The 21973-nt window shown below is 45.0% G+C and overlaps 1 protein-coding gene across 3 annotated transcripts; it reads right to left on the minus strand.

Annotated features, from left to right (window-relative positions):
- Positions 1–574: 574 nt before the first annotated feature.
- SAC3D1 (SAC3 domain containing 1) lies at positions 575–12003 on the minus strand. 3 transcript variants are annotated; one of them, XM_088480123.1, is made up of 3 exons: positions 11756–12003; positions 8251–8880; positions 575–1416 (listed from the first exon to the last, which is right to left on the minus strand). In XM_088480123.1, the coding sequence occupies exons 2-3, from the start codon at positions 8852–8854 to the stop codon at positions 914–916; spliced, it is 1107 nt and encodes a 368-aa protein (XP_088336249.1). In that variant the 5' UTR covers positions 8855–8880; positions 11756–12003; the 3' UTR covers positions 575–913. The 3 variants fall into 3 exon arrangements, with proteins under 3 accessions (XP_088336249.1, XP_088336250.1, XP_088336251.1); XM_088480124.1 differs by having other exon boundaries at positions 11719–12003; XM_088480125.1 differs by lacking the exon at positions 11756–12003 and adding an exon at positions 11698–11728.
- Between the last annotated feature and the right edge of the window lie 9970 nt (positions 12004–21973).

Here is a 21973-nt window from a genome sequence, read left to right on the forward strand (position 1 = left end):
TAAATCTTAGAATACTGAATTCTTACATATGTTTATAGTTCCTGAGATTGTGGTAAAAACAAATCCTACTATTCTGGTTCTAAAAACAAAATTTCCACGCATTGGGATTTTACAAAGAGTATGTATTTACTAATAATTTTTTTTTTAGTGATACTGGATTAATTTGTATTTATGTCTCACTGAAGTTACAGTGAGTTAAAGAATGAAACCGAATGTTTTTGTTCTAAAATCTACAAATATTCCATATTACTGACTTTGCTTAAGAATTGAACAATCGGTTACCACTGGGATCCTTGATACTTTTTATAGTGGCTCTTTGAGCCCCAGGAGAAATCACCTACTCTCTCTGCACATTACCTTTATGGCTGATTTGGGAAGCCCTATATCTCTATTGGCTGCACGCAGGGATTGACCCCATCACCTTTATTTTCACATCTGGTGCCAATTGGATCATTCTTCCAATATCTCTAGTGTTCATTCTAGCACCCTGCACCTGTCACAACCTGTGCAGTTTCTCTTTCCTGCCTGGAGTGTTGCTCTCTGCTCTGGTGTTTCTAGCACACTATTGTCTGTATCTCAGCAGTTTGCTGCATCGGCTGAGTGTTCTAGAAGAACCAGAGCAGAGAGTGACACCCCAGACAGGAAAGTGGAACGGCATAGATTGTGACAGGTGCAGGGTGCTAGAATGAACACTATAATCTCTGCATGCTAATTTACGGACCAGCTGTATTATTCAATAGTTCTTAGCATCTGAAAAAAACAGGGGGTTATAATGATGGCTACCAACATTTGAATATACACAGACATACACAAAACATACTGTACATACATGCATTCAACCACTTCCCCTTTAAGGGGATTTGTAATAAAAAAAAAAATAGATAAAATATTCATAAAGAGCTATATCTGAAATTTATTTCCTTCCATGCAATGTCACATAGTCGATAGATTCTTGTCCAATCATGACTTCAAACCAAGATGCATCCCCTTTCTTCAGCTCCACCAAGTGAATCTCTCTACCCGGATACTCAGGCCCCAAATCCTTAAAGGAATTTTTCAGGAATTGGATTGATGGTTGATCTCCAGAAAAGAGCATCAGCCCTTGTCTTTTGCACATGTCACTAGCCAATGAAGGGCTGTCAACTGCGATCAGTCTAGTAAGGAGATCAAGTGGGTAGTGACAGTTCCGGCTGCTGTATGCATATGTCAAGGTACGGATTGCCTTGTAGCGGGAACTTGGCAGGTGTCGGTAAAAGGCACAAGTCTGCAGGCAGTCACATCGGCGTACCAGACGAAAGAGTCGTACCCAGTTATTTTCTAAGTGGGCCCTGTTTATAGCAAGTGCCAGGCACACTTGTGGAGCATACCGAACACTTTGAGGGAGTTGTAGAGCTCTGTTCATGGTATCCAGATTTCCTGCAATACACATTCAGAAAAAAAAATTAATTATACATGTGTGTGTAACAAAAACAAAAAAAAGAGGCGCCCAATGCCAAGACTCATACCAAAATTAAAATGTGTAAGTGCCTACCTGAATTCACATTACTCTGTTCTCTTGATTAATGGCAAGTCAGTAATAATGTACTGTAATAACCTCCACGCACCTCCAGAGTTTAATCTCCAAATACATAAACACACAGCACAATACTGTATGAAAAAAAAAAAAAAGTTTTATTCTTTCTTATGTAATAAAACACTTTTTATATAAAATGATAAGATAAGATCCCGTAAAGTGAATTTAAATAAGCAGTTGCACATTTTAATTTTGGTATGAAACTTGGCACTTTAAACACCTTATTATCAGTTTTATTGGTGTTCGAATTAAGGTTGGGGAACGGATCCCCGATCTGCCTTTTTTTTTTTTTTTTTTTAACCCTGCCTGATACATCACAATTTTTGGAATGATTCTGGAGTCATGATATATTAATAGTATCAATATAAAAAAAATAAAATAAAATGATGCCGCAACTTACTGAACTCCCTCACCGTGTCTGCGCAAAACTAATATCATTCTCGGAGAGGATCAAAATTATTTTGCTGATTATGTTCTGTATTAAATACAGATATGGCAATCCCGTATTGATCTGAAAGATCGATACGGGACCACCAATTGGCCATCCCTAATATAAATAAAGAAATACTTCTGTCACAAGCCGCCGCACTGCTAATACTGTGCGAAGCGAACGTCGGGCAAGCGTTCATCGAGTCTCCACCTACCTCCTGTCTATAATCTTAGAATCAGTCCAGATTGGCTCCCGTGTCTATATCCTGCTGGCGCTAACGCTGCCCCAGTGCTGGTGATAGAGTTTTCGTTTTTTTCGGTTCTGGCTTTGTCTCCTTTCTTCCAGTTGAGCTCCAGTTTTCCTACCTCCTATATTGTTGTTCTGCCGTTTGTGTCATCCAGGCGGCACGGTCCGCAAATCTGTCCTCTGCCGTTCATGTCATCCAGGCGGCACGGACAGTACTCTTCCAGAGTACGCACTACAGCATCTGCTGCTTGTGTCAACCCAGCAGCACAGGCCGCACTACAGCATTAGCAGCTTGTGTCAACCCAGTGGCATAGGCCGCACTACAGCGTCAGCTGCTTGTGTCAACCCGGTGGCACAGGCCGCACTACAGCGTCAGCTGCTTGTGTCAACCCAGCGGCACAAGCCGCACTACAGCGTCAGCTGCTTGTGTCAACCCGGCAGCACAGGCCGCACTCCAGTGACATTAGTGCGCAAACCTGCGCTCCAACACCAGTGACTTTGTTTCAGCTATACCCGGCTGCTTCCGCATCTAGCCAAGTTACTCCAGCCCTCAAGACCGCTACACGGCCCATAGGCCGCTTCATATTCTACAGCCCACTGGCCACAGCAAGCCAAGTTATACCAGCCCTCAAGGCTGTTGCATGGCCCAAAGGCCGCCTCATATTCTACGGCCCACTGGCCACAGCAAGCCAAGTTATACCAGCCCTCAAGGCTGCTGCTCGGCCCAAAGGCTGCTTCATAATCTACGGCCTTCAGGCCCATCTAGCCAAGATATCTACCAGCTCTCAAAGCTGTTGTATGGCCACATCCTGCCAAGAATTACCAGCCCTCAAGGCGGCTGTTAGACATTACCCTATAAAATCACACCCGTGGCATAACATCATCACCGGCCACATATATTTACTCTTCAGGGTATTTTTTTTGTCTGATCTCTTGTTATGGAGCCAACTCAGAGTCTTGCCCAGGTTCTGACCACACAGGTTCAGCTGCTAATGCAGAAAGTGCAGGAACTCTCTTTCCGGGTAGAAGAGACGTCGGGTACGACTGTTCCTGCTGTGACTGAACCGAAACTGAATCTGCCTGATCGGTTTTCCGGAAACCGTAAGGATTTTCTAAATTTCAGAGAGAGCTATAAGCTCTACTTTAGGCCCCAACCCAGGTCCTCAGGCTCTCAGGTCCAACAAATTGGGATAGTCATTTGCTTGTTACAGGGGGATCCACAGACGTCAGCTTTTGGTCTTCCTTCCATTAGTCCGGCACTGCAGGCCGTAGACTCGTTTTTTACTGCTTTGAGTCTGCTCTATGATGACCCGGATAAAGCAGCTATGGCAGATGCGAGTCTGAGGTCTTTAAAGCAGGAGAACAGAGCTGCCGAGGACTAGAGTTCAGAGTTCCGAAGGTGGGCAGTCGATGCTGGCTGGAATGACCCAGCCTTCTGTAGCCAGTTTCGTTGGGGGTTGTCAGATCGTATAAAAAGGATATCTTGGTCCAGTATCCTTCCCCGAGTTTTCTGGACGAGCTTATGAACTTGGCTATTCGAGTCGATCGAAGACTCCGGGAGCGGCGTGTAGAGAAGAGTCTGCCTTCCTTGCCTCTACTTGACTCTGAAGAACCGATGCAACTGGGAGCATTTCGTCTTTTCCCTGAAGAGAAACATAGGAGACGTATGTTGGGACTGTGACTTCACTGCAGCAGTAAAGGACATATAGCTCAATTCTGTCCTTTAAAGTCGGGAAAAGGCAAGGTCTAGACGAGTTAGGGGAGGTACATCTAAGCCTTGCATCCATCTTCCCAGAAAATTTGGTTCTCATCACCGCAGTTATCACACTGTCCAACAGTCAGGTCTCCGTTCCTGCATTTGTCGACAGCAGAGCTGCGGAGAACTTCATGGACATTGCTTTTTTCAAAACCCTGGGCCTGAATCCAGAGTCCTTGTCCTCACCTGTGTCGGTGATCAGATTAGATGGGACAAGTCTGTCCAAACTCCCGGTAACCTGCTGTACTCCACCCTTGCAGTTGTCCGTTGAAGCTCTTCATCGGGAAGAATTGCCGTTCCTCCTTCTGCAGTGTCCACTGGCTCCAGTCGTGTTTTGGTTACCATGGCTAAAACAACATAATCCCGTAATCCAGTGGCAAACTGGCGAGATTCTTGAGTGGGGATCGACTCGCTTCTCTCAATGCTTGTCCCGTCCAATTCATCTGGCTGCCGCCGTCTCATCCAAACCTTCGCCTATGCCTGCTCCTTACTGTGATCTTGCCAAGGTTTTCTCCAAAAGAAAGGCTACCGCACTGATCTTTTTACTGCGCCATAGATCTGTTACCTGGTGCCAGGTTTCCAAAGGGCAGATTATAGGCTTTATCCATTACAGAGGATAAAGCCATGCAGGAATATATTCAGGAGGCTCTGGATAAGGTATTCATTCGTCCTTCAAAATCCCCGGTGGGAGTGGGGTTTTTCTTTGTCGAGAAGAAGGATGGATCTCTCAGACCCTGCATAGACTTCCGTGGACTGAATAAGATCACAGTCAAAAATGCGTATCTCTTACCACTCATCTCCGTTCTCTTTGATCAACTACAAGAGGCCTCCATCTTTTCTAAGATAGATCTTAGAGGCGCATACAACCTCATTTGCATCAGGGAAGGAGATGAGTGGAAGACGGCATTCAACACTCATTCGGGACATTTTGAATATCTTGTCGTGCCGTTCGGCCTCTCCAATGCCCCAGGCGTCTTTCAAGATTTCATCAATGAGGTGTTAAGGGATTTCTTGGGAGTCTGTGCAGTGGTTTATCTAGATGACATCCTCATCTATTCTAAGTCTGTAGAATGTGCGGCAGATCTTGCAGACTTTTGGATAACAACTTATATGCCAAGTTAGAGAAGTGCAAATTTGACGTGAAGGTGGTGTCATTTCTGGGTTATATAATCTCTTTGCAAGGCTTAGAACTTTGCTAGAACTAGAACTTTGGAGCTTTTGTCTCGTTCTGTCTGGTGGCAGTCCATGTCTCGAGACATTCGTGAGTTTGTTTTGGCATGTGATTCTGCTCTAAAAACAAGACTCTCCGAACTGCTCCTCAAGGGTTCCTGTGTCCTCTTCCTACACCCTCTAAGCCATGGACCCATATTGCTATGGACTTTGTTGTCGACCTTCCTGTGTCTTCACGTTGTTCTGTCATCTGGACTGTCGTGGATCGGTTCTCCAAAATGGTGCACTTTATTCGCTTGGGCAAGTTACCATCTGCTAAGGAGTTATCAGCACTATTTGTTCACTATGTCTTCAGGCTCCATGAACTTCCAGTGGATATCGTCTCAGATCATGGTACGCAGTTCGATGCCCTGTTTTGGAGATGCTTCTGTGCCAATCTGGATATCAACGTCAGCTTGACCTCAGGCTATCATCCGTAGTCCAACGGTCAGACAGAGCGGGCTAATCAGTCTTTGGAACAGTTCCTCTGCGGTTTCATTTTCAAATGCCAAGACGATTGGTTTCCACTTCTGCCCTTTGCGGAATTCGCATATAACAACTCCTGCCATTCTGCCGTCTTTCCTTTTTATTGCATCTATGGGATACATCCTAGGAGTAATTAATTTGAATCCTCAACAACCAGAACTCCTCCTTCATTTTCTGTTTCAAGGCTACAGTCAGTCTGGAGGAAGGTACACCATGCTCTCCTGAAAGCATCAGGTCGGTCCAAGGTGAGAGCTGACAAACATCAGAGACCTTGTAATTTCAGAGTCGTTGACTTGGTATGGCTGTCCTCCAGGAACATCAATCTGCACCAGAGGTCACAAAAGTTGGGGCCTAAGTTCATCGGCCCATTTCGCATCATTGCCCAGGTTAATCCCATAGCCTTTTACCTGAAGTTACCAAAGACTCTGAGGATCAACAGTACATTTCATTGTGCTCTCCTAAAGCCAGTTTTTTTTTCCTCCAGGTTTACTCCTAGGCGTTCAATTAGGCCTCCACCAGTACTTGTCCATGGGCGCCAGAAGTGGTTGTGGAGAAGATCCTGGACTCCAGATTTTCTCGTGGACGTCTTCAGTTTCTTGTCCACTTGAAAGGGTATGGACCAGAGGAGCGTTCTTGGGTTCCAGAAAGATCTTTGCACGCTCCCACGTTGCAGAGAAGATTCTTTGAGAACTTTCCATACAAATCGGGTTCTAGGGGTTCCTTAACCCCTCGTCAAGGGGAGGGGTACTGTCACAAGCCACCGCGCTGCTAATACTGTGCGAAGTGAACGCTGGGGAAGCGTTCGCTGAGTCTCCACCTACCTCCTGTCTATCATCCAGGAATCAGTCCGGATTGGCTCCTGCGTCAATATCCTGCTGGCGCTAATGCTGCCCCAGTGCTGGTGATAGAGTTTTCGTGTTTCCGGTTCTGGCTTTGTCTCCTGTCTTCCAGTTGAGCTCCAGTTTTCCTGCCTCCTATACTGTTGTTCTGCCGTTTGTGTCATCTACGTTTTTATATCATCCAGGTGGCACGGTCCGCACGTCTGTCCTCTGCCGTTCGTGTCATCTAGGCGGCACAGACAGTACTCCGAGTCCAGAGTACGCACTACAGCGTCTGCTGCTTGTGTCAACCCGGCGGCACAGGCCGCACTGCAGCGTCAGCTGCTTGTGTCAACCCGGCGGCACAGGCCGCACTACAGCGTCAGCTGCTTGTGTCACCCCAGCGGCACAGGCCGCACTACAGCATCAGCTGCTTGTGTCAACCCGGCGGCACAGGCCGCACTACAGCGTCAGCTGCTCATGTCTACCCAGCGGCAAGGGCCGCACTACAGCATCAGCTGCTTGTGTCAACCCGGCGGCACAGGCTGCACTCCAGTGACATTAGTGCGCAAACCTGTGCTCAAACACCAGTGACTTTGTTTCAGCTATACCCGGCTGCTGCCGCATCTAGCCAAGTTACTCCGGCCCTCAAGACCACTACACGGCCCAAAGGCCGCTTCATATTCTACAGCCCACTGGCCACAGCAAGCCAAGTTATACCAGCCCTCACCGCTTTATAATCTACGGCCATCAGGCCCATCTAGCCAAGCTATCTACCAGCTCTCAAAGCTGTTGTATGGCCGCATCCTGCCAAGAATTACCAGCCCTCAAGGCGGTTGTTAGACATTATCCTCTAAAGTCACACCTGTGGCATAGCAACTTCAATACTTTTTTTTACATAGCAATTACAAGGGGTATTCTCAGGACAGCAGCCCTTACTTACAACTAAAGGGGTGTGATGAAATTATGTATTGTACAGTATACCAAAAAGGAGGACACACGAGGGCTGTATTCTATATTTCAAATACACACATAAATATAAGTCTTACAACTCAGCACTCGATCCCTTCATAAGAAGCCATGTCCCGCGTGCCCTCCAGTAAAATTACAATTCTGCAAATAAACTGCCGTCCCTCGCGGCATAGTCTACATGACCTGTTGTTCAACGTCTCAGTTTCTAAAAATGTTTTCAGTTACAGGTTATTAAAAACCTTGGTCAGGTTCCTGACAAAGATTTTTTATGAACTGAAATGTTAAATATCAGGTCATGTAGACTGTTCATTAAGAATATACCGTGAGAGCTGTATCATAACAGGACACCAGAGTCTGTTCCATATGTATTATAACAGGATACCATAGTCTGCTCTACATTTTTCAAATGTTGCGGTTTGTTGATGCTGTTTGTTGACTTGACAAAGGTCACAAATTTGACCGAAAAGTCGACCACCAAAAACCAAAAGTGCTAGCAAGACAAAGAGCAATACAAATGTGCCTGACTTACTGCTCACATGGGAGGGACACACAAAAGCTGGCTGCAAGCCATTAGAATGCACTAAAGGACAGGTAATATTGGTGGCCTGTAAAATATGTATACTTCTATCCAGCATGTGACAAAAAATGTCTTGGGACATTTCTTATCACTAAATGTGTGTACGGAATCTTTAAATGAAAAGAGAGAACCACATTATGGTAAAGACCCTTGAAACCCTTTATAAATCTAAAAAGATCTTACCTAAATCATACAGAAGAAGAAGAGCTTGGAATTCTGCTTGTCTGGGAAATCGTCCACACCCTTTATAGCATTCCATCAGCTCTGCAAAGCTTTCCCGCACTTGGTTGGCATGCAGCACTTCATCATAGTCTGCCAATGGCAGGTTCCTCACCAGGTAAGGCACACAAAGCAAGAAACTAAGACTTCCTTCCAGCACGAGGGCCCCTTCCAGTCCCCTAACTCTTTGCACTGTCAGGTCCTGCCTCACAGCACGTAAGCGGTCAAACACAAAAGAGTAAGCCTCAGCCAAACAGGCTGAACTCTTGTCATTGATATTATCCCAAACCTCCTTCAACAAATATTGGACAGTCTTAAGGAGGATTGCAGGGGGTCGTAGATCCTCTGCAAAGGACAGTTCTTTCCCTGCGGCAGGGCGGCTGTATTCTTTAATTGTCTTGGTAGGGTCAGCAATATGATGGTTTTTCCCTCTTGGATTCCTGCCTTTCCATTGTCCCTTCTGTATTTCAAACTGGTGTAGGCGCTTTTGGCTTTCTCGTTCTCTCCTCTCTTTTTCTGGACACATGTCAAGACATAAACCAACTGGTGGCAGCGGAGGACAGTCCATGGTTCTTGGCTGCAGTTTACAAAGGTCTGAAGGAAAAAATATATATGTGAAAATAACAAACAAGCCAACTGGAGCATCTATAAAGCCATGCAGACTGGTGATTCTTAACCGCGCTGTTCTAATATCGGCTCTGCTGCTAAAGCCAATAATGAGGGTCCCCCTCAAAGTAGAATAGGAAATGTGCGGGATTGGTGGCTCAGAGCAATTATGTAAATCATGATTTCACTGGGGGTAGTGATAGTAGTTAATTTAAGTTTAAAATGAACCTTTTCAGACACATAAAAGTAAAAAGAATTGTATTAACTTAAAAGAAAAGGGATTTCTCTTCACATATACGTACGACACTTGTGTATTTTGCAACAAAAAGATACAAGATTTGTCACTGTGGTCATGTTAATGTAGCTGTTAGTATCTTAATTGCAAATACTTGAGGACTCTCAATTTGTTCTCTCTCTTACCCCCTGAATAAAGTCACACCGCCCATTTCCAGGCGACTAAAGCTACCTACACACTATACAATTATTGGGCTGATTTGCGATTAATCGGATGATTGGCCTGATTTATTGCATAGTGTGTATGAACGATCGTTTCACCAATGAAACGGTTAGAAAACATCCACAAACGCATTCTTTCAATTATCCGAACTGTCGGTCAAGGACGGAAATTTCGGCCTCAATTTCCAGATATTGAGCAGTGTGTGTGTATTCTCAATAATCTGCTCCTATGTTCTCTAGTCACTATGTCATCCTCCATGTGGGTGGACAAATGTAAATTCAGTGTGGTGTGGTGAAAAATTGGTAGCTTCTAAGAAAAATGGCATAATGTGTTGCACAGATATTGGGGCAGGCAATTTTCAGAAAAATCGTCCCGTTCCTCATCCCAATCAAAATCGGACAGTGTAGCTAGCTTTAGAAATTTACCTCGTAGCACTGGGAAAACAGATGCACAGAAATTAATGATCCCTTATTACTTGTCCATGAAACATTTAGGTGCATTTTTTTATTGTTTTGCTATGTGCTGGCATAACGAGAAAAACTTGCTGGGTAACCATATCAGTTTCTTTATCTTTCAATCATAGACAGGGCTTTGTTTAGGCAGCAGTTTGATATAGTCATTTTTTTTGTTGTATTATATACATTAAATAATAAATTTAGAGACAAATAGTAAAAAAATAAATATCGTGATAACAAATAAATTTGTTTTTAGTCAAGGACAGGTCAATGAGATGAAATAAAACAATATATTTTTTACTTGCCTTCAAGCTCTGTTTGCCTTTCACTAAGGTCCAGGTTCACTCTATTGGGGCGATTCAATTCTAGGTGATGTTGGAGTGATTCCTGTGATGTGCCATTGGAAATGGTTTTTAATGCTGACAGTGGTGGCACATCACGCATTTTGCCTCATGCCTATAGAGCTGCTCAGGAAACTGCGTGATGTCGGGCTAATGTACTGTGTACCCATGTATCACGTGGTGCTGCATGATATAAGATCACCTGGAATTGAATCTCCCCCTAAAGGTCCAACACCCACCTGAATGGGAAGTTCCCAGGGGTTTATTTAAAAAACAAAAGGAGAATGGAGTGGGGACGATTACAACCATTCGGGACCTCTGTGGATCTGGCAAACAGAGCATGGAATGTGTTTATTTTATCTTAAAAACCTCCTCCCAAAGCTCATTTAGTCAATACATTTACACAGTTGCTGCTGGATTATAGCTGAGGCTAAAGATACCCTCTTGCTAACACGCTTCATTGCACAGTTGACGTGGCCTTTAGTACTATAGGTCATGATTGAGAGGTGAACACTGATGCATGCTTGGTTGCGATTTCTTTCAGATTCACTGATGCAATAATATGCAAATACTGGTCTCAGCCTTCCCCTTGTGAGCGGTGGACATTGCAAACCCCGAGACGTCAACTTTCCATGTCCGTGAACAGCGCAAATCTGCCGGTGGGCTGACTCGCCCATGAGATGGCCTTTTCTTCTGTTCACTTCAAGCCACTTCCCAGTCACCTCCCAGGAAAGCCCATGACTGTCCGCAGCCAGCTTATTACAGGGTTCCGACAGCAACAGAGATCTCTGCGTACACTCTGTGGTACCCACGCGCCGTAGGGGTTTCTCTGACACTGCGCAGTAGCAAATAATTGCTCAACTGCGCAAACATTAACACTGCGTCTACCTCTGAATCAGCCCTATGAGACAAAACCAATTCAGTATTTGACACAGTAAGCTAGAGCAATGCTGCTATTATGGGAATACAAACTGCTTGTGCTGCTGGTCATAAACACCCTGCCTATTGCAGGCTGCAAGACAGAACCCCTTGTCTGTTGTTTAGTATGGGATGCCTTGTGTATGTCACTTTAATTAATAAAGGTAAGTATTAAGTGACCAATGTCTTAATACAGTTCCTAATTCCATATCAGTCTGTATTACATGTGTGGAACCTGGGAAAGTCTGCACATTGTAACTATAAAAGGGAATCATCGATTTTGAACTATTGAATAAATTGGATCATTTTGAGCATCAGGTCCATGCTGTGGTGTTTCAGGACATTAAAGGGATTTATTTTTGAATAAAGTTTACAGCCAGATGTCACAGGAAGAGACAAGAGGGGGTATAGCATTATAGTATCTACAAGTTATCCAGAAATGCAAACTAGCAATGATTTGTGTCCCTGGAAATGTTATACCCATAGTCCAACTGATGCAGTGCAACTGATAGTCCAACAAGATGCAATGATCACATCATTATATGAGAGACAACAGCAGCGCCACCGGGTGACACATAACAATGGCCAATATAACGGGCGGGGAGCACAGCAGCCCCAACACCAGGCAGCCTACCTGCTACTCTGTACTACTAACCTAAGCGCGCTACTCCCGTCTCTGATACAATACATACATTACTGCATTAGACGGGGGAGATACTTCCTATCTCCCAGCATGCCTCCTGCTCAGCCATGTCCGGGGCGGGCGCTATGGTATAGACTTCTTGTATCATATCATAGTGCCAACTTCTACCATCCTTCATGCGGCTGGGAAGGGATTATGTTATGCATACAGTGCTGCAAATGACCGGCGGTGTCTCCGTGCAGCGGCCTCTGTGTGTGACAGAAGTGCTGTAAATTAGCAACAGAGACCGGCAGCATTTCATGTCTCCCCTACAGAGGCGGCATGTAAAGTGTGTGTCCGCTCCCGAGCGCCCCCCCGCGGCACATGTACAGGACGCAGGCAGGCACCAGGTCGCAAGCAAGGTAATGTCTAATGGTTAGGTTTAGATCACAGGTTCTCAAACTCGGTCCTCAGGTCCCCAAACAGTGCATGTTTTGCCGGTCTCCTCACATAATTACTAGTGAAATAGCTGCACCTGTAGATCTTTTAAAATGTGTCAGTGAGTAATGAATACACCTGTGCTCCTGCTGGGTGACCTGCAAAAAGTGAACTGTGTGGGGTCCTGAGGACGGAGTTTGAGAACCACAGGTCTAGACTATACAGCGTTGATGGACCTGTGACGTCACACCCACGTGACCCGGCCTGAAAGGGGGAGGGGCGGGGATGCTAACGGGGGACCAAAAGTGTCCCCTCGCAGGCTCCCTACGCTCGCCACGCTTCGGGCACGGTGGCTCGCTGCGCTCACCACAAATATTTATTCCCCCTCTATGCCCACGTGGATGGTAACACAGGAGCGGTCCAGCCTCCTGCAGCGGTCACGTGGTGGATACGTCACAGAGGTCCTTTAGCCACATAGGAAATAGCAGCAACCATGTCTAAATCCCCTTCATGGAGATGAACCTGACATCATCAGCCAGTGTCCAGCATCATTCCCTGCCATCCAAGAGGGCATAGAGGGGAAATATAACCATGTGGCGAGCGCAGCGAGCCCTCGAGGAGACAACAAACTTGTTTAAGTGGGGACAAAGTACTTCTTTAGCTGGCTGTCATGGACAGGAACTGCACTTCCGCCCTCACTGACGTCACTTCCAGGTCCCTAGTCGCAGCAATGCTGAAGGCTGGCTGTCTTCCTGGCTGCTTTGAATTTCAAATACTGAGGATAAAGATAAACTGAGAGAGACCCGTTATAATAACCCGCATGCTTTGTCTGTGGCAGCGCCTAGCTGTTAGGCGCATGCTGTTATTGCTTCAATGGTGGAAATTTGCTTCTCAGTTATGCTGGCGGTGTCTGATGAAGGGTCAACTGACAAAAGGTCAACCCACCAATGGTTGACATATGATGGTTAGGCTGCCGGAGGGGACGGTCATGTACTAGGAGGAGGGTTAGGAGGATTAAGCTACAGTTTGGTTTAGGCACTTGGGGGAGAGTTAGACCCTAGGGGTTGGGTTAGGATTAGTTTTAAAATACAAGAAAAAAAGAAAATCATGTGTCAACTATTTGCCCCTGTCGACCCTTTGTCCTTGTCGACCTTTTGCAGTATGCTGGCCACACGCTGGGCCTGATTCTAACCCGCTCGCAAGGGAGCTCCGTCGTGCGCATGCGCGAGACCCGAATAACGACGGCCAAGCCGTCGTTATGGGTCTCGCACCAAAGGGGGCGTGCTGTCGATGGTGAGCGACAGCACGCCCCCTTTGGTGGGCGTGCCGGGGACGTGGCTGCCAGACGGAGGCGTTCCCATGGGAACGCCTACCGTCTGAGTCCGGCCCCACTGACATCAGTAGTGATGTCACTGGGAGTGATTTTGGCTCTGATAGAGCCAAAATCACTCCAGGGCTTGCGGCAGCGAGACCCTACCGCAGGGTCTCGTCGCAAGCCCGATGGTCGCGATGGTCTTGACCATCGCGACCATCATCATGGCCGCTCGCTATAGCTGTGGGTGGTCACACACAGCTATACGAGCGGCCAGGAGGCCGCTCCTATAAGAGGTAGGAGGGCCCTGATTCAGAGCGAGCGCTCTGGTCAGAGCGTCCGGCTCTGAATCAGGCCCACTGTCAGATCAAGCTCACCATCAGACAGACAAACCGACCAGTTATCTGACATTGCCATACACCAGGGGTTCCCAACCACGGTCCTCAAGGCACACTAACAGTCCAGGTTTTAACGATAACCATACTTGAGCACAGGTGAATTAATTAGTACCTCAGTTATTTTGATTTAACCATCTGTGCTCAACCATGGATATCACTAAAACCAGGTCTGTTAGTGTGCCTTGAGGACCGAGGTTGGGAATCACTGCCATACACTGTCGGTCAGTCTATCTTTTGGTAAGTTATCATAGGACGAATTATCGGGATGCGGATAAAACCGACCCGAATTATCATATCTGTTTGGCACGCCGCACGCTGGAATATTTCTCATACCTTTCAAACTGATAACTGCTTCCAGGTCGTGACCATACACTGCAAGTATTGGTGGCTGATCAGGCTGATGATTGCACAGTGTATGGCTGCCTTTCCTCAGATATGGAAATTATATGTCTCCCATCACTCCTTTGAATTTATGTACAAAGCACTTTCTTCTGTCATTACTCCTGTATGGAAACACCATTTATATCTTGGTCATCAGATGGTGCGGAAAAACCAAAATAGTCACCTGGAAAGGAAATGAGTTTCACCAATGTCAGATTCTCTAAAGCATAATACAATTATAGATGTTTAATCAATTTAAAGCTGCATTACCACCAGGGTCCCGGTGATACTGAGGGGGATGACCACGTCCCCTCAGAAAAATGAAGGTAAAGTACTCTACGAGTGCTTAAAAGGGGGACATTTTCACCCCCGATTACCTCATAGTCAAACTGTTTTACTATGCATATTTATGCAGAGTTATTAGTGCTGCTCCATTCATCTTCCCAAGGCTAGAGAACTGCAACTGAATTCCTTCTGCCATTTACATTAGGGATAGAAAGCGACTATTAATCTTTAGCAAACATGATGGTTTGCTTCCAATAGTCAATGTTATTCCATCAATAATTGGATAGTGGATTAGATTGTAAACTCCACTGTGGCAGGAACTGATGTGAATGGTCAGATAGTCTCTGTAAAGCGCTGCGGAATATGTGTGCGCTATATAAATAACTGGTAATAAATAATAAATAAATAGTGGTACTCGACTAAAGGAACAAGAGCTGATAAGATCTAACTAGTGCAGAGTAATACGAACTTACAACAAAGAGCAGCATTTACCAGCAATAAAGAGTTGTTAACAAATTACATATATTGTATATACACTGAGAAATGTACAGATTATAGTCAGATGAACATCCGGTAGAGAGAATGACTAATTCTAGATTCAACTTCCATGTCCTTCCTATTTGTTAATTTGGTTATAGCAATTTTTGGTTTGTTCTGTTGTAATATAAATGCACTAAAGGCGTTAGAACACTTCAGAGCAGCTGTTATACTAACAGGTATTATTTGAATACAGTATGACATTTCTACTTCGGGTTCCATAGGAGGTCCACAGGTAACCAAAACACTGAAATGTGCCTTATGGAATGCACGCTCTGTCTGCAACAAACTAACATCCATCCATGAACTCTTTATTTCAAATAACCTCAATCTTCAGGCATTAACAGAAACATGGCTCACACAAACAGACACTTCCTCCCCTGCAGTGCTCTCTCACATGGTGGCCTACACTTCACACACACCGCCAGGCCTGGTAATAGTAAAGGAGGTGGAGTAGGAATACTACTGTCCCAATCTTTTACATAGACAGTTATTCCACAGGTACCATCCCTTACATTTACATCATTTGAAGTACATCCTATTAGGACTTTCACTCCTTTCTCTCTGTGCATTGCTGCTATCATCCACCTGGATCACCCAATCAATTTCTGTAACACTTTTCTGCCTGGCTCCCTCACTTCCTATCCTCTGACATCTCCACCATTATTATGGGTGATTTCAATATCCCCATTGACAGTCCACAATCCCCTCATGCCTCCAAACTTCTATCCTTAACATCCTCTCTTGGCCTCTCCCAATGGACTGACTCCTCTACTCATCAAGATGGCCACTGCCTTGATCTTGTATTTACCAGACTATGCTCAGTCTCTAATTTCACTAATTCTCCTTTCCCTCTCTCAGATCATAATCTTATCACCTGCACACTCTCCTCCATTACGTCAACCTCAATGCAGAAAGGTGCACTCTCTGGCTCCGGTGCCCTGCCTGCCGCCGGAGCTAGAGTGAACACTACATCTCTTCACTTATCTCAAATTATCTTCCAACCCGACATCTACGCTCTGCGCAATACCTGCGTCTCTCATCCCCACGCATTACTTGTTCCCATGCACGGTTACAGGACTTTTTTCGGGCTGCACCCACCCTGCGGAATGCCCTCCCACGCACAATAAGACTTTCCACTAGATTCCAAACATTCAAGCGTTCTCTGAAAACTCACCTCTTCAGACAAGCTTATCAGATTCCAGAACCGCCCACCTAACCTTTTATAGCTCCCTATCTAACTCTCTTCTTATAGTAAACACCTATCACATTTCTTCAATTTAACATCCTTCTACCCTAGGCCAACTTTCCAGTGTGATTGGATTATACAGCCCACCAAGAACATCTGCAATTGGGCTGGACCAATTTGCAATATGTAGCACCTATCCTTGTGTATCAACACCTATTTCCCTATAAATTGTAAGCTTGCGAGCAGGGCCCTCTTACCCTTTTGTATGTCTTTTATGTATGTATGTCTTTTACAACCCAGTAAAATGTTAATTCAAATTGTAAAGCGCGATGGAATTTGCTGATCTATATAAGAAATTGTTAATAAATAAATAATAAATAATAACCTTGGGGGGTATAGGTGATGCAGGGTCATCTGGGCACCACGCAGTTAAATTCTTCTCCCAGGATGCACCGGGGCCTTCCCCTATACCCCGCCCCCAGCACTTAAGTTCTTCATTATATGCAGTAGTGCAGACAGTCCAGTGGAAGTTCGCACTACTGCGTCTTCACTCCGCCGATACTGATCTGTGCTTTGCTGTTCCGTGCTGCTGTTTGTGAAACTGGGGCTGTCGCTGCACCCTCCCTGCCCAGAAATGGCAGCAGACTGTCAATCACTGGCAGTCAGTATGCGGGATCGCAGACCCGTACTGCACATGCGCAGTATGGGTCACGCGCGAGCGCTGAGCAGTCACAATCGGGGATGTGTGCTAACCATTGGTTTAGAGCACATCTCTTAATCAGCCCCTATATACAAAAGTTTTCTTGTATATTTTCAGGGCATAAATTTCTACGGAATCGGTATGACATACTGCCGGACCTAAGTCATGAAATACTGACGCCGGAAGTCTGGCAGAAGAAGGTCCCGACAGCGCCTGGTAAGTATCCTAACCCTCCCCTCTCCCCCCTAACCCTCCCTTTTGGGTACCTAACCTCCCCCTAGTGCCTAACCCTAACCTCCCCCCAGGGGTGCCTAAACCTAACCACCCCTCCCCACTCCCTAAACCTACCCCTCCCTGGGGGGTGCTTAACCCAAACCTCCCCCCGGGGGTGCCTGACCCTAACCCCCCTTCCCCTAGCCTAATCCTAACCCTAAGTCCCAAACCCCCCCCCCCCCCCGCCGCTAACAGGTCCCGACACCCCGGCTTACCTACATTCGGTATGCTGGGCGTCGGGATTTCAGCGTGGGGATGATGATAGGCGTCGGTATTTAGACGCCTATCATTAGTCCCATGCCGCGATTTCACAGTCGGGAAGCCGACGGTCGGCATTTCGACCGCCGGCTACCTGACTACATACCATTTGTACCTAGATTCCTCAAACATAACTTCCAATATGTTGGATCACTCTGCAGTATGTATCCATTTGTTAAAAATATCCAATTGTTGCCCTTTACGGATTAAGATAACCAAACCTCTGTTTTTTTATTTATAAAGAGAAAGCCACCACTTTTTTCTTAAGCTTAAATAATTTTTCATGTTCAAAGTTTAATATTATTTATTTACTTAAGTCTATACCCCCTATTAATAAGGGAATTGATGCCCCATATGTTCCAATAACAGAATTAAATTTATTTAATGTCAGTGTTGTACAGGTGTAACCTCATACACTGTGGCTTCAGTCACACCAAAGAGCCCTTTTCGGCGTGCCAGCTCCAAGGCGACTCAGCTGCGCCAAGTCCTGGGCCGTCTTAACATATGGACATATTGGGCAGCTGCCTAAGGAATGGATATGTAATACTGGCTGTTGGGATGCCTCCTGTCACAATACTGACAGCGGCATCCCGATGGTTGTTATCCCGACAGGGGTCGGGTAAGTATACTGGACCTCCCCCTAACCCTCGCTTCTTGTAGCCTAACCCCGTCCTGCACCCTAACACTTCCCGTTAGTGCCTAAACTTCAGTTTCCCCCTTCGTGCCTAAACCTAGCCCTCGCCCCTTAGTGCCTAACCCTAACCCCCCCAGTGGTGCCTAACCCACCCCCCTAGGGGTGCCTAACCCTAACCTCCCACCCAAAACCTAACACTAACCCCGCTAACTTACCTAAACCTAACATCCCCCGCACGGCTAACACTAAGGGCGCCCAGTTTACCTTCTTCGTTCGGGCACACGTCCTCCTGGATTCCGGCATCGGGATTAAAATAGGTGTCGGTATTTCAACCCCTATCTTAAGTCCCTTGTCGGGATTGAGACCGCCGGCCTTGCGTCGATTGGTCTCATAACTACATCCCCTGCCCAGGGCCCTATTCTAGGGACCCTCGAATATGCTTGCTGGCCACTCTGATTATGAATTACACACACAATCAGAGTGGCCAGACAGCATTGTCTGTTGTACGGGTTACCAATTAATTATCATTGTTGAAATGTCTTTTATTAACTGTTTACATTTTTATTCTCATGAATAGGTGGGAAGGGGCCCCAGTGCATTGTTTTGCCCAGTGCCTACACGGCTGTTAAGACAGCCCTGGCTTAGCATCTTTCTCGCTCAAAATGTGTGTCTTATTTGCATAAATAAAGCAACTTGAAGTGACAAAATTACTCTGCTAGATTACACCTTTCAATTTGATGTGAAACATTTGTACATCTGTGTACAAATAATTGTGAATTTGTATACAAGGGTGCCGAGAGGGAGGGAGGAGCAGGTACTAATTGCCTGGGATAGATGAACAACAACATCAGATGAACGAGGTTTTCGGGAGTCAGGTTGGAAGGGAAGGGTAGTTGTCACAGAATAGGATCTGTTGGTAAATGGCCCAGTGGTTTTATCATACTTTTCAACCTTCTTTAAACTCACTCTGGGAGAGTCCGATTGGGAGGGGGCGGGCAACATACCCCGATGTTTAAAGCTGCATTTTACGTTGGGAGCAGGATGAGGATGAAGCTATGAAATTCAAATTGCGCCATCCAGCCTCCCTGCTACCAACTTCAATTGGAAGGTAGACGGCATCGGGAAATGTGCCAACTCTGTTGGGAGGCAGAGTTGAAACAGCCTGCTATGTGTGCTTAATGATCATCTGATGGCAAAAGACAACAGTGACTGTTCAATCTTAATCCTTCTGGATCTCTCTGCAGCTTTTGTTATCGTGGGCCATATGATTCTAATTGAGCACCTGTCAAATTTCTGTGGACTAGATGGCACAGAATCCTAGCTGGTTTGATAGTTTCTCACCGACAGGTCACAGAGAGTTTCTTCTGGAGTATACTCATTGTCACCAGTGCCATTGCTGTTTGGTGTTCCACAAGGTTCTAGCCTCTCGCCTAAGCTTTTTGCAGTATACATATTACCACTGAGTGAAATAATCAGACATCCTGGCCTGGTCTACCACAGCTATGCAGATGATACCCAACTGTACCTCTCTTTTGTCCCGGTTACAGAGAATCCAATGCCAAACCTAAATGGCTGTCTAGCTGAGCTCCATGAGTGGTTGAGATGCCAGTTTGCTGCATCTGAATCCTGATAAAACAGAGGTCCTTTTGATAGGAACTCACCATCAGTGGACAGAATACAGCTTGGCCAACTAAATGGACTTACGCTTGGGGGTTTGGATATTGCAAAAGACTGATCAGTGTGGAATCTTGGTATTGTGTTGAGGTTTGACATTTAAACATCAGGTATGAAATCCTCTTTTTACATTGGAGGAAAATAGCCTCAGAAGTTCTGGCTACAGTCATACATGTATTTGCATAATCACACTGGGGATATTGCAATGCTCTTTACCTGGGTCTACCAGTAAAATAATTGTCCCACTTGCAGCTAGTACAAAATCCTGCTGTCATGCTGTTAACTAACAGCTCTGTTTCAGCCACATAACACCCATTCTCTACTTCCTTCACTTGCTGCCTGTAAGATGGCGAACCTATTTAAAGATTGTCTTACTGACTTTAAAAACCCTACATAACCAGGGTCCAAGCAGATTCTGATTCCTTACAGCTTTTAGCTTTGCAGCATCGACTCTATGGAACTCGCTTCGTCGCACAGTTCAAGAGGCCTGCCCTCCAAAATGCTTCAGAAACAGACTCAGGACTCCCCTATTTACTGAAGCTTTTCATTAATGTTCGTTTAGTTCCTAGAAAATGCAACCCAATTGATTAATACTATTTTTCTGTTAAGTTTATTTTGTATCTTGTGTTTTTTAAATGCAAATGTAAAGCACTTTGAATCCTATTGGGAGAAAATGCTATATAAATTATTATTATTATTACTATTATTATTAATACAATCTCAATGTATGCAGAATATGGCATGCCAGATACAGTTTTTATCACTCAGACAGCGGGTGGCCGATGATTATTGATATTGATAATAGATTGGGCCACCACTGAGACTGGGAAACCAACTTTGTGGGATTCCTAGATCTTGGTGGGATAGTACAAATATCCATGGATCCTTAGGCATTTGCTTTAACTTCAAAGTTGCAAAGAGATATAACATCCCCTCATTACCTCAGCCATAGAAGCAATAGAAACGCACGCATATAATAATACTATAAATTGTAAGTGCAATAGGAGTACTGAATTGTAGCTACAGGCAACAAACTTTATTTGTGAACAAAGAGCATATATCAAACTAGTAAGTATTTACATAAGAATTGAGCAATAGTTTCTGGACCAAAAAAATAAGTTGCTATTTAACAAACACAGGTAAGCTAATGCCAATATTAACTATTGTAGATATCAAACAAATGTTGTAAAATTTATTTCACAGAGCTCCAACGCTAATTCAGCCTTATATTCTAATTAGAAGGTAAAATGCTGAGCGCTAATTAATGCAGCTGGTGTCAGTGGTATAGAGGTCAGAAAGAAGAAGAAAGAAAAGGGCAGTTGGAGATAGGTGAAAATAAAAAATGAATAAAGATAAAAATTAATAAAAGAAATAAAATAAAACATGCAAGATAAATGAAAAAAATCATTAATTAACCATAAAAATTGGAAGTTTGAGGGAGCACATCTATAGAGACGCCCTGATCACCGTGAGGGGCATTATACTCTCATTGCAATTTACAACTCAGCTCATTCAGTGTGGCAATTGTTATATATTTGTTCTAAACTAAACTTCACATTTAGAGCCATGCCTGACTAGCTCTAAACTAAACAAAGCACTCCTTTTCTACAGCATCGAAACTGACGCTATTTTGCACTTTAAACTCTCAGTCAGTTTGTAATACAGAGACCTCTCTCTCAAACATATCCCACTACCAGTTGCTGGTCATGTGAAATCACTATAGAGTCCATGGCTGGAACAGCATCGACAATGATGCAAGTTTGCGCTTTAAACGCACAGTCAGTTTGTAATACAGAGACTTCCCTCTCAAAAAGAGCCCACTACTGTAGCAGTTTCTGAAGTCATGAAATGACTATTGTGTACAAGTCTGGGACAGCGCAGAGTGGCGCAAGTGTGAAGATTCAACAGCATACTGTACTGTAGTAATACAGACAACTGGGCATGCACAGTTGGGCATCTTCCATACTGCAGCGATACATGGCGTATGGTTTGGCTCCACTGGGCATGCGCCACAGATTCCATTGTCATTGCAACCCCTCCACTGGGCATGCGCTAGAAATCCCATTGCAACCCCTCGGAGCTGACAGCCACCACAGCGCAGACATTGACGCAAGTTTGCACTTTTTAAACGCACAATCAGTTTGTAATATCTTACTTTAAGCAGACTTTTAAACAACAACACTACTACAGTAGTTTCACTATAGTGTCC

Source organism: Taudactylus pleione, unplaced genomic scaffold, assembly GCF_031769625.1.
Source record: "Taudactylus pleione unplaced genomic scaffold, aTauple2 ptg000250l, whole genome shotgun sequence".
NCBI lineage: Eukaryota > Metazoa > Chordata > Amphibia > Anura > Myobatrachidae > Taudactylus > Taudactylus pleione.